The following is a 12,722-nucleotide window of genomic DNA, read 5'->3' as shown; positions in this document are numbered from 1 at the left end:
TACTCCAGCCAGATGAGCTGTCCCACTGTGTTTCTGGGATCCTAATGAGATCGTAGCACTGCAACTGCACAGAGATCTCTGTTTCCTCCTGTTTGTTTCCCATGCTGCATGAATTAGTGGATGGGCACTTTAGGGAGGCCCCCAGTCATGCTGATTTCCCAGAAAAAGTGCAAGAGCTTTCCACATCATGCTGTCGCATAGGCACTTCCTTATTTGTGTATGTATGCTTGAGGTGGGCTGCCTTCAGCCATATTTTCTTGATTATGAGGTCCCTCTGCACACTCTACTTGCCAACAAGCAGCAGAAGTTGCATTTTTTTTCAGATCATTACATGAGATCTGATCAGGACAGGACAGGATGGGATCTGGACAGGAAAATGGTTCACATCTGCAGACAGAAATCTAGTGCCCTGCACATAACATTTTCTTTCTTCTAAGCTGATAAAGGCTGCTGCTAATACCTTCCTCTGTCCTTTAAAGTTTAGATGATGCAGTAATCCTTCACTGCTGAAATAATATATAGTACAGAGATAGTGAAACTCTGAAAAATACAGAAGGAAGTATTATTCAAATAACAGCAAACACTTGTATTTGAAAACCTTCTCAGTATCCCTCTGAAGGAAACCATTTCTGAGGCTCAATAAATAGGAATATATATGCAGTACGTACCAGGATGTTAAAATAAATATATCTTTGTTTTTTTGAGGAACAATTCTTCTTCTGGAAAAACAAGGACTAGCATGTGCAACAGGCTAAGTCCGGATGTTGAGCACAAGTATTAGAATTAATAATATGAGGTATGAGGAATAAAAGGCAAGATGGGCCAGTTAAGTTGAGTTGCGATGCTGACTCTCAGTTTGCCAGCTGTCAGTTCTCACTCTGTAAAATGGTGAGGGCTGTTCACTAGTATTGTACAGAAATTAGCAATATTTACATGAGGTAGGCAGTTATCATCTGTCCTTATTTTGCAGACATGGAAAAATGAAGTGTGAAGGTCAAGTGGCTTGCTCAGAGTTTTGAAACCAAAATCTGTGGCTCTGGCCTATGTGTCTACTTGTAATCACAAGGCAGTTCTCCAATTAGTCTTCCACTTCAAAGAGGGATTGGGATTGAACAAGTTAGTGTTTGTGTGGCAAACTGAAGCTCTGTAGTGCTACTTATATATTAATGCATGCTAAGAAGATAGCCATGCAAAACCTGCCACAGAATAAGCTGGGATGTTTCTTCTTATCTGTGATAAATGCGAGGTGAAAATAGTGTACGTCACTTTACACTTAACATGAAGGGAGAGTGTGTGCAATGGATAGTTCCTGTTGCAAATTCACAGTCTGTCTTGTCTCGCAGTAATTTTTGAGTATGATCAATGCTTAAGTATTACTGGTCTTGTAAACTCAAAGCACATGAAATTGTCTAAAAGTGTATGTAGGCAGCCGAATTCAGGTGTCTGTCTCATACTGGAAAATAAGTGTGTTTACCTGCAGACAAGATGGAAATGGATTCTGTTTACCAGCAAAATATCCCTGTGGATCTTACTGCAGCCACTAATGTGAGAAATATTGCCATATGTGCAAAAGTACAGTGTTATATTACGAGCCTGTCTTCTCAAAAGGGATGGTGGTTTTTGTGGGGAAGGAGTACAGTTGTTTATTTGTCTTCATTTTTACATCTTTCTGGTTGTAAATGCCGTTGGTTCCCTAGGGAAACTTTTCAGGCACATTGCCCAGCCATCTCCCTGTCAATGCCTTCCCGTTAACATTTGAACCCAGGACCAATTTTAGCCTACTTTAATGAGGAGCTAAGAGGAGAGCTCAAAGATGTTCAGAGTGGTGGCTGGTTGGAGGAGAAAATATTGTCCTCATCGAGGAACAGACAGTCAGTCATATTGCAGCTCCGTATCAATTTCAGGAGGGGGCCGAGGGCTGACCAGGGAGCTGAATATGGCTGTACGGCCTCTGTGTTGCCTGCTGCTGGGAGATGGGGAAGGACAGGAGCCAGGAGCACTGGCCAGGGAGACACAGGATAGGGGAAATATGATATAAGCCCCTGCAAAACCAGGCCCTCACTTGTTTCGCTGCTTGTAAGAACAGCTTGTTGAACAGCTTGTTTGTACCTTAATATTTGCAGCTGAAATAATTCTTTTAAAGTAATTGTTGGAAAGGATTTGGTGTGTGGTTCAAAGCCCTTTGTGCCTAGAATTGCATTGTGTTCCACTTATAACACATGCTCGTTGCCCTGGTTGTGCATGCAGATGTCTTAACAGGCATCCAAGATCCACATTTGACTAATTAGAAGAACACCTAAGCGCTAAGTCTTCATTGTAGTTCAGGAGGGCAAATTAGGAATGAAACTGAAAAATTCAGTTTCAGTTGAATTCTGAAATTCAACCCAGGTCCAGAGCTCTGAAAACCTCTACTCATTTGTGACCTACCAGGATGGGCAGCTGAGCATGGCAGGCTTGTTCCTCTGCATGTGTGGATAAGCCGCAGTGTTGGCAGCACTGATCCAACCCAGGCCCCTCCTAGGAATCCACAAATGCACGTACCAGCAGAAAAGCGTACACCTGAAAGGTTATATGAAGAGCAGGCATGCCATACTATCTTCTTAAAACAGCTTTGCCATGACTACTGTAGTCACTGACTTATTTTTCAAAGACGTCTCTGACGTAGAGAGATGTAGGTTCATTTGCTCCCTCTGCCTAAGGTGATTCAAGCCTACAGCCTCCAGAGTTAAATGTCCTGGAGTCTGATAATCCTCTCTAGAGATACATATGGAACCTGGTCAGGCAGACAGTGTCTCCCACAGTGGGGTGGATACCCCCAACCACCACATGCCAGGACTCTGTCCCTGCTACCTCTGGATAGCGAGATGTTAATGTCTAGCCTCAGGTGTCAGCCCTTGTCCTCGGGCAGGAAAACAGATGTTGTTTAAAGACGTGTGCTCAGAAATGCCTGCCTGGCTTGAGTTGTGAACATACAGGAAGCATTACTTATTTTCCATCTTCATAATATGACCGTGTATATGAAATACTATGTACTTGGAAGTGATGATTTTGAGAATTGCATTTGTCAACAGAGGGAGATGTTTAGATTATTTTACTTGCTTCTGTGCTTTAAGTTATGATAAAATAGGCACATGGACATTGTTTAATGAGCTCAAATATGAGACCAATATGTAATATATTGAGATTACCTGAAAATGTGTCATCTTCAGATTTAAACTCCCTATATAAATAAAAAATCTGCAAGTCAGCAGAACTGGAGAATCTTTTTTTCTAATGGTCTTCTTCATAAAATGAGTATCTTGTGCTTAGTTTGAGTCCATTTTGAATTTCATGTTGTTTAAGCTGCTTTATTATGAGTTCCTATAGAACTCATGAGTTTCCATATAGAAATCAGAGTGAGTATTGAGTGAAAATTTCAGGCCACTGACTGCAGTGGCTGACTTTGTATATTGTATTAATAAAACCTAAGGAGGAAGACAGAACTCAGAATTTGAAAACTATCAAAACATGGTAGATTATTGGTACCCAAAATGAGCAAGGCTGCATAGGAAGGAGACAAGGCTGAACTTGGCCAGCTGTAAGTGTTCCACGATCTAAAAGTTGCTTTTTTCTAACAAAACATTTTGGCAACATATCTCAAGACAAGCACTCTATGTAATCTGAATGCACTTTCTGCCTAAACACAAGTTTACTGGGTCATAGCAGCTCTATGCTTATTTAAAAATCTGTGGGTTGTGCAGTGAAAAAACCCAGGTCCATTAAATTGTTGTTGGAAAGCTAGAGAGATACCTTCAGTGTTGTGCTATCCAGAAGGCAAATAATCATTACTGTTGACCTTGAGACTTCTTCAGTAGGCTGGAGATAGTAAGGGGGTGGGACAATTATATTTAGTTTCAATACTTTTTGCAGTTGCCTTGGTGAATCTTTAATCTGTTGTACAAACTTACATGACCTTGCGAGTTTCTGATAACCATGGCATCTTATTTGGGACTTTTTCTATTGGACTGTGCCTTGATCTTCTTATCCTTACCTTTTTTGAGCATGTTTTGGAGAAATCAAAGGTTTTGCCTGTGAGGGCAGATACAGGAGGAGATTAGTTCCAGATTTGAACAAGAATTGGCAAGTAAATTAGAGATTTATTTCCTTCATTCAGATTGCTGGCCATACAGATCAGCTTGTTGAGGTGGCTTATGCAGACTGTCTTGCTTCATTAGCCTGGGTGACTACTTCCTGCCTATAAAGGCAGGACAGCAAAGAGAGGAGGGGAGCCCAAAGCAGCCCCTGTGCTGTATCTGGGAGGGCCTTGGGCAAAGACTAGAAATGGGTTGCCCCAGTTGCCTTGTTAAATGACATACATTGCTTTTTGTCCTGTCCTGTTGGGTCTCTCCACTTTCCCCAGGGCCTGTGGACCCACAGCTCTGGACTGGTGCTGCTCCTTCAGATTTTTCTATGTCAGCTCATTTCCTGATGCACTGCCACACCACATGAATAAAAAGAACTCCTTCCTTCTGCCCTCTTCTTCTTCGTCACTCCCGTTGTCGCCAAGTCACCCTGTTAAGTGAGACTGCAAAGCCTTCTGATTCAAGAGGAAGTAGCCACTAACTCACCAGCTGTGTTTCAGAAAGCAATATTTAGAATTATCTGTATCCGTTAATTAAAACTTAGCTGCTACTTTTTTATTATTCTTATTACCACCATCATTAGTTATTCTCTTTTGTGTCTGACTTGGTATTCATAATTACTTCTTTTTAACCAAACTGTTTTTCAACTGCAAAATAAAAAAAAAATTGCCTCTTTCTGTACAGGAAGCTCTGATTATCTCATGTGTGCATTTCTTTTTGTTGTTGTTTTTTATTTTTTCCACTTGTTTGTTAATCGTAGAAATGCTTAATACAAGCGCATACATTCTAGGGATACATACATTAAAGGAAAATATTGTATCTGTCATATGAATGGTGGTGCCATGTAAGAAATATTCCTAGATCTTGATTTGGAGGAAAGATAAGCTTGCTGCTATTTTGTGATCTTTTGAGAACTTTAGAGACAGAAAAAGCTGTGAAAGTTCAAAGCAGAAATATTCTGTTCTTCCTCTTCCATATGGAATTCAGTATAAACCACAAGGCAATATTAAATACCTCTGAAAGAAGCACTTCTACTGAATTTGCACTGTTCACAAGCAATATGTGTGTGAACTCTGGCTTGTGAGGAGTGTGGCAGTGACGATTTTTCGTCAGATTGGATAAGCTGAAAATTCATTACTCCACTGAGGAGAGTAGTGGTGCTTATCTCCAGAGTAGCTGTTTTAAGCACGAGTGATAAATCAAGAGGTTTATCTCCACTGCACGGAAGGTGAAGCACCTCCTTAGCACTTATTTCCTGTCACTTGCTGCCATCCTTCATTGGGTGACCACCTGAGTTGTCTCCCCGCTGAAAGCTCCATTAGGAACTTGTTTAGCTCACCAGCTTCACATCACACAGTTTCTCTGATGTGGGAAAAGTGATCAGCATATGTCCTTGTTGCTTTGGATGGCATTGCATCTGAGGAGTCTGGCCATTCCAAATTATGCTTTTGTTCTAGCACAAAAAGGTTAAGAATGGTCCCTACTTTCAGCAAGGTCAAAAAAACTTGCACATACCTGGTGTTACATATTTTTATGCTCAAGAAAGTGAGGTAGCAGGTAACAGTAGTTGCAGGCTTCACTGGTGCTTGCTGGAGGTAGGAGTCATGAAAGCTTTTCCTCATATTTTAACTACATATTAATTCTAACCCCTAACTGCAACAGTTTTGGACCTCTCCTGATGAAGTCCTTCTAGTTATGCCCAATTAAGTGTTTAGGTTGAAATTATATATTTTATTTTCAAAGACTCACACCTACCTACAACCCTAGTAAGAAGATACTTTGTTTACAGCTCTTCATATTGCCTGTATTTAGAGACCTGAATTTGGAGATATATCTCCCTGTGCTCCCTAATCAATGAGGAGTGAGAGAGTGAATCAGATAATGAATCTTGTCTCAGAAGAGCCCTTTTCTCTATTCGTTTCTACAGAGAGATCCTAGGGAAACAAGTAGGGTACTGAAATTAAGTGGTCATTGTGACATAATTCTTACGTTAGAAGCGATGTTGAAGAAATATGTTTATACACTGAAATAACATATCTAATGATCTCAGTCCATGCTGAACTTTGGTACTACCCAAGTATATCTAGTACCAAAAGACTGGAATATAAGATTAGATAGAGGGTGCTCCAAGTATATACTGTATTTCTAACTCCTGTCACTTCCTCGGTAAGGGGACTGTGTCCCCCATCGTATGTAGATTTCTGCAAATGTGTACTGTAGAGTCCCTGCCTAGGGTTGATCTTTGTCCAGAAAGCACAAATGTTCCTTCCGTAAGAATATTTGTCTTCCACAAGTTTCACTTCGGAAAAAAAAAATCAACATTCTCTTTTCTTAAGAAATGAAGTGAAGTTTTTATCACCTTTCAACACCCATGTTTGCAGAGCACCTACATTAGTTATTTAATATAATAGTGCTGAGAGAGTCCTTGGGGCACTCAAACCTGCCACAGTCACTTGACTAGTGAAAGTGACAGTGAAAGTGTAACCCCAGTGAAAAGGAGAGTACAGTATACTCCCAGGTGATTCATGCAGTTGCTCCTGAGAAGCATCATCAAGACTATCTGAGGCAGCCTGTGTTACAGGACAGAAGAATATATTAGCTAGATGTTGAGAAACAAATCAGACATTACTAATACCTGAAATGTAGTTATTTAGCAGCACAAAAGAGCATGATATAACAGATTCTTTCTTTTCCTCTACCCCATATTTTTTATTGGGCTCACTTAATTTTATTATTCTGGTTAGTAAAAATGAAGATCCCACACTAAAACATTTAGAAAATACAGCACTATCTGCACTGCAAACCATTAAATTTTTGTAAAACAGCCCTGGAATATCATTCTTCCTAGTACATCATTATCTTTTTGCATGGCAGGATGCTGTAATTGCAAACTGTCTAGATGAGATCCCACCAGTGCATTGTAAAACTACCACAAAGTGTAATTGGATGAGGCTTAACCTTTCTTGGCAGTAGTCAATCTCTTCCACCTCAGTGGCTTGTGAAGGTACTGAGGGAAAGGACAGCTTCAATGTGCATAAATGAAGGTAATAGTGACTTATTTCTACAGTGAGGAAAAATCCTTTTGTGAATGGAGGAGGAGCAGGGAATCTCCAGCAATAAAAATGTAGAAAAAATCTGTGAACCCATTATTGACCTCAGAAAGGCCCTTTATTTCAGCAGCTTCACTGAGCTGCCTACCAGTAGCCCAACACTACACTGAGACTCTGTTAAATTCATTTTTCTTTGTATTAAATTAACTTTTAAATCTTTCTTCAGTTCCTGTTTAGCCAAAAGGAGACAGAGGATATGTGCATACTCTTCTAAATTAGATTCTTGGCCATTTCATAACTTCCTTTCATATGTGTAAGTGCAAACAGAGAACATGGCACTCTGCATAATAACTGGCAAGGGTGCAACACTTCATTGAATTTTAATTCTCGGACGAAAGGTATGTGACCAGCTGCGTAGGTCATCAGCATGTCTCAAGGAGAGCTTTGCTTCTGTCCAAGGTGACCCCAGAGTTCATTTCCCATACCAGAGTAAATTAGTTCCCAAACATACTTGCTCTTTAGGAACCTTTAATGGCCATCTCTGTATTTGAACACTTGTCTCAAAGAGTACAGTAGAAGCCTTTGCACAAGATGAACTGGATCCAGAATTAGTTACTGATACAGGTTTATCTATTCGGTGCCTGTTGTTGGTACATGTTCAAGCATTTTCAAAAATAATGGTGCTCAGCAGCTTGTGGAGTGGACTGTTAGGAACATAGGTATAATGACCATGTTTTTTTAAAAAAAAAAAGATCAGTGATTTTGGAATATTTCTTGTTTTCTCATTTCCACTTTGAAAAGAAGTCGGTGTAACATGGAGATGTTCAGCTCTTTAAGGCATCATAACATGAATACTGAAAAATCTCTAGCACTAAGAGGAAGCCAAAGAAAACACTTCACTTTGTGTAAGCCTAATATTTAAAAATGCTAAAATCCTTTCAAAGCATGTGGCATTCAGCTGACGGTACTCGATTTTTAGATAATTTTGTTTAAGAAATATGGCACTACCTATTCAACAGTTCCTGTTAATTTTCTAAGAAACCATTTCAGGTAAATCTCTCATCAAACCCAAGCTTAATTCTTCCTTGATTCATCTCAGTGTTACTAGTTACGAATCCAGTTAACTAAGGCTGGTATATAGGTAGATTTAATCTCCTTTTTGAGATGGAAAAGTTCCATAGCAACTGGCAATATGCCTTTAAAAGTTATTATCATCATCCTTTTCTGTTCTTAGATATAGCATGTTACAGTCAGCATTTACTGCAAGCACACAATTCCTTGTGGAGCTTATAATAACATTTATAAGCCATTATTGTTGTATTCACTATGGGATATGTATGTCAAGGAGAAGGGGAAGCAGAGACGGGAAGCAACTAATACTATTTTACATATGTATATATATATATATATATATATATATATATATATATTTTGTCCTCAGAACTTCCTGTGTCATTGTTTTTCCCCTAGGTCTTTTTTCCCTTCTGTTTGGGGCTTTTTCTTCCTGAGAGATTCTTTCTTCTTTTGCCTCATCTTGCTTAGAGGAAACCCCTTTCAAGTGACTCCCTCTGTGCATATGTCGTTCCTTAAGGGTGTTACCTGAGATTTCTCTGAATGGTTTTGCCTATCCTTTTCTGAAGTTTTTAATCCCATGAAAAATCCCTCTGTAGTGGTTCCTATAGCTGTCTGTATTCACAGTTGCTAAAACTGAAATACCATCCTCCTTGGGTGTCTCCTCAGGTCACCTTCTGAGGTTGGCCTGGATCCAAGGCAGACTATTTGAAATGGAACAAAATATAGACCATAAATGTTTCAATCTTCCTTTTTTTCACCAGACCTGGTGGAGTCAAGGCAGCTCTCCACTAGTCCAAATGGTAGACTGAATCAGAAGCCTGAACTTTCCTCTGAAGTGTATGCCTAATTGTAGTGGATTTACTTTGATAATCAGTTGGTTTATGTGTTTTTGTGTTATCTCCTGAAATAGACTCCTAAATTCAGATTACATACCATAAAAAAATATGAGGTTCCCTCTGTTGAATTTTCCCTATTTTGGGGAACCAAAATCCAATCAGATATATTTGCAGACTGTCTACTGAATTATAATTTTTTTCCCTAGAGCTGAGCTGATAAATCTGTGATCTTCACTAACTATGATAAATCTATGATCTTCAGTAACTATTATCATCATCAAATTTATTCCTACCTTTGTTGAGTCTTGTATTGTGTAGTTAGTTTTTGGGTATACCATACACATTTTCATCTTTTTAAATTCCAGATTTTCCTTTTAAGGTCAAAACATTTATTTAATTTCTCTTTATTTGCAAGCCTGTGGTTCCGTGGTAACATTTATAAGGTGTCATTCACTGTGATGCTGAAATTCCCATTAGGCTCATGGACTTCCTCTGTTTTATTGCTAGTACTACCTCCTGTTATTATATACTAACCATGCTCCTAAATTTTTTCCATCCTAGTACAGGAGCTAAATCTTTAGGCACATGCATTTTAGCTTTCTAAAGAATGAAATATCAAAAACCAAGATTAAAAATTAGGTAATATCAGATAAGCAGACCAGGCCAAACTGAAACAATTTGAGTAGCCTTTTGCAACCCTGTAAACACCAGCATGCCCTTGCTCTCAGATGTGCAAGTTCTAAATGTCTCTGTTCTTAAATTTGCTTTCATCAATATAAAAATCATTTTACTGAAATGAGGTTCAGTGAAAACAGAGCTGGTACTTAGAGGTTTGTGGCAGTTCAGAATAGCTCGATTCCCCAGTGTTATTTTTGTCACTGGAAATTATTATACTGCAAGATAGGCTAAATTTCTTGGAACTGCTTGTTTTTCTGCGGGCCTTATTTCAAACTGGCGTTCAGATCTGTGTTCCATGTGCTCACTTTTCTTAGATTATTCGTCTGAATTTTAACAGCTTTTTTTGAATCGGCTATGAATTTCCTGTCCCTCAAATTCACACTTGCAGTCTGCCAGTCCACAAATCAGCTTGCCAGATAAATTCTTGATCAATTTAACACTCATTTTAAAAAATTAGACTTATGAAATCAGGCAATCTATGTATGACTGTCCATCAAATTATGGCTTTTAGCTATCTTTTCTTTGCCATGCAAAGTTTAAAAACCTGTTGACCAGAGTCTCCCTTCTCAGGAAGCATAATGAAAATAGGCAGCTGGGTAGACCTCCTAATGCTACAGACTTGCCTACTGAAAGGAGAAATACTATACAAGCCTTAACAGACACAAGAACACTCACTTTGGGATGAGAGAACAGCAATACCCAAACTGCAAGAAAATCTTTGGTCAATTTGCATGTTACTAGACCCTGGAGACCACAAAATGCAGATACAAGCTTTGCCATTTCTGTTGCACAAAAGCTGGTAATGTTAGAAGAGATGTTTGGGAGGAAAGTCCCATCTTTTCACACTCTTGGCAAGGTCACTGGCTGACACTTAGGCAGGTGATGTCATTAATGTTGATGTTTAAATAGATCAGATGACATAAGCTCTAAAAGCTACTCTTTTACCCTATCAACTGTGAAAGCAGCAGGATCAGATGCAGGGATGGATATTGCCGGTACCTGCATGTAGGCAGATGCATCCCACTTCCATGATATATCTGTAGTGGGGCAGGAAGTGACCCTTTATGGAGAAGGTTTTCCACTGTCACTATATCCAGCTCAAACCCCCTGATGTTAGTTAGTTAGGAACTGTAGTGTGGTTCTGCTACCACAAGCACTGGCCCTGCAACCACGGAGTAACAAGGCCTGCTCCAAATCACACTGGTAAAAGTAGATGCAGAAGCTGCCAGCTTGATTGTGTCAGTGCACTGTGGAAAGCTGTTAACACCAGTGCGAGTGAGCCAGCCTATCATGGAGGAAAAATGTATTAGGTACAGAAAAGCACCTGGTCACCCCTACCAGAGCTATCAGCCTCCCCGCATGAACCTCTTCTGGTTTCTTAAAAGGTTTGGTTTAAGCTATTTATTTTTGTGTGAAGACCTACTGTTCGCTAACAGGTAAGCTTCAGAAGCATGTATTTCAATAATTAGCCCAGCTTGCTGCTAAATTAGGTGTGTCGATCAAGTGATTCAAACAGATTTTGTAGTACTGAATGTGCCTTGCCAACGTGCACACATGCCTGTGAACGAGCACCACCGTTCTGATCAGTGATACAATGTGGATGAGCTCAGTTGTGCTGTCACTGCTTTTTAAGCTCTCATTCTCTCAATGTTTGCAGGATTTCAAGCTCCCACCTCCTGGGGAGCTAAGGAGAGCAGCCAAGAACAGGAGCACTCCTGCTGGCCTCAGCAAGCAAGAGATGGTGGCCTTGGAGCACAGGCATTCACAGAAGAAGGCTGACCCTTTTGGCGTGGTAGCTCTCTCCTTGGCAAGCCAATTGTCTGACCAGCAGAAGAGGACCGAGTTGTTTCTCAGCCAGTTCAGAGAGGTGTATTTGCCCCCTGCAATGCACCCTTTAAACAAGAGTTTACTCAAGGGAGACAAGTGGAAGGATGTTGATGGTGCCCAGGAAAAACGCAGATCCTTCCTTTATGGCTTCTGTAAAAAATACAACAGCAGAAAGAAGCTGCGAACCCACCTTGTGCATGTGGTGTCAAGGATTTATGTGGAGGATAGACACAAGATCCTGTACTGCGAAGTGCCTAAAGCAGGCTGCTCCAACTGGAAAAGGGTTCTCATGGTGCTCAATGGACTTGCCGCCTCAGCACACAACATATCCCATGATGATGTTCACTATGGTAAGCATCTAAAGAAACTAGACAGTTATGACCTAAAAGGGATATACACACGTTTGAACACTTACACTAAGACTATATTTGTACGTGATCCAATGGAAAGACTGGTATCTGCATTCAGGGATAAGTTTGAACATCCAAACAGCTATTACCATCCAGTATTTGGGAAGGCAATAATTAAGAAATACAGGCAAAATGCAAATGAAGAGGCATTGAAAACAGGATCAGGAGTTAAGTTTAAAGAGTTTATCCAGTATTTGTTAGATTCCCATCGACCAGTAGGAATGGACATACACTGGGAGCAAGTCAGTAAGCTCTGCTATCCCTGCCTCATCAACTATGATTTTATAGGAAAGTTTGAAACCCTGGAAGAAGATGCCAATTACTTTTTGCAGTTGGTAGGTGCTCCAGCTGAGCTGAAGTTTCCTAATTTCAAAGACCGACATTCCTCTGATGAAAGAACAAATGCAGAAGTAGTGAGGCAATACTTAAAGGAATTGTCTAAGCAGGAGAGACAGCTGACCTATGACTTCTACTATTTGGATTACTTAATGTTCAATTATACATCACCAGTTGTATAGCACCAGAATAGCTTCAGGCTTCTATTAGATATTTATCATTTCAGAATTCAAAACAACTGCTTTGATGTTAGCCCTGAAAGGAAACAAAGTGACTGCTAAGTGGAGTTGTCTTGACGTAGTAGAGATTTCATAAACTAGAGTGACACCAATTGACATAAAAGTATAGGAAAATGAACAAAAAAAAAAGACCTGTAAACAGCATAAATTG

General features: G+C 39.9%; 1 protein-coding gene across 1 annotated transcript in view; it reads left to right on the top strand.

Moving 5' to 3' along the window:
- Window positions 1-12,514, top strand: part of CHST9 (carbohydrate sulfotransferase 9) — an 80,392-nt gene extending 67,878 nt beyond the window's left edge. Inside the window, exon 3 of the mRNA XM_062568150.1 lies at window positions 11,417-12,514. Coding sequence (XP_062424134.1) covers window positions 11,417-12,514 — 1,098 coding nt within the window. The remainder of the gene's footprint in view (window positions 1-11,416) is intronic.
- The last annotated feature ends 208 nt before the right edge of the window (window positions 12,515-12,722 follow it).

The sequence above is a fragment of the Rhea pennata genome, chromosome 2 (assembly GCF_028389875.1).
Source record: "Rhea pennata isolate bPtePen1 chromosome 2, bPtePen1.pri, whole genome shotgun sequence".
In the NCBI taxonomy this organism is placed as follows: domain Eukaryota; kingdom Metazoa; phylum Chordata; class Aves; order Rheiformes; family Rheidae; genus Rhea; species Rhea pennata.
The sequence above is the reverse complement of the archived record's forward strand: the minus strand, read 5'-3'. Positions and strand labels throughout refer to the sequence as shown.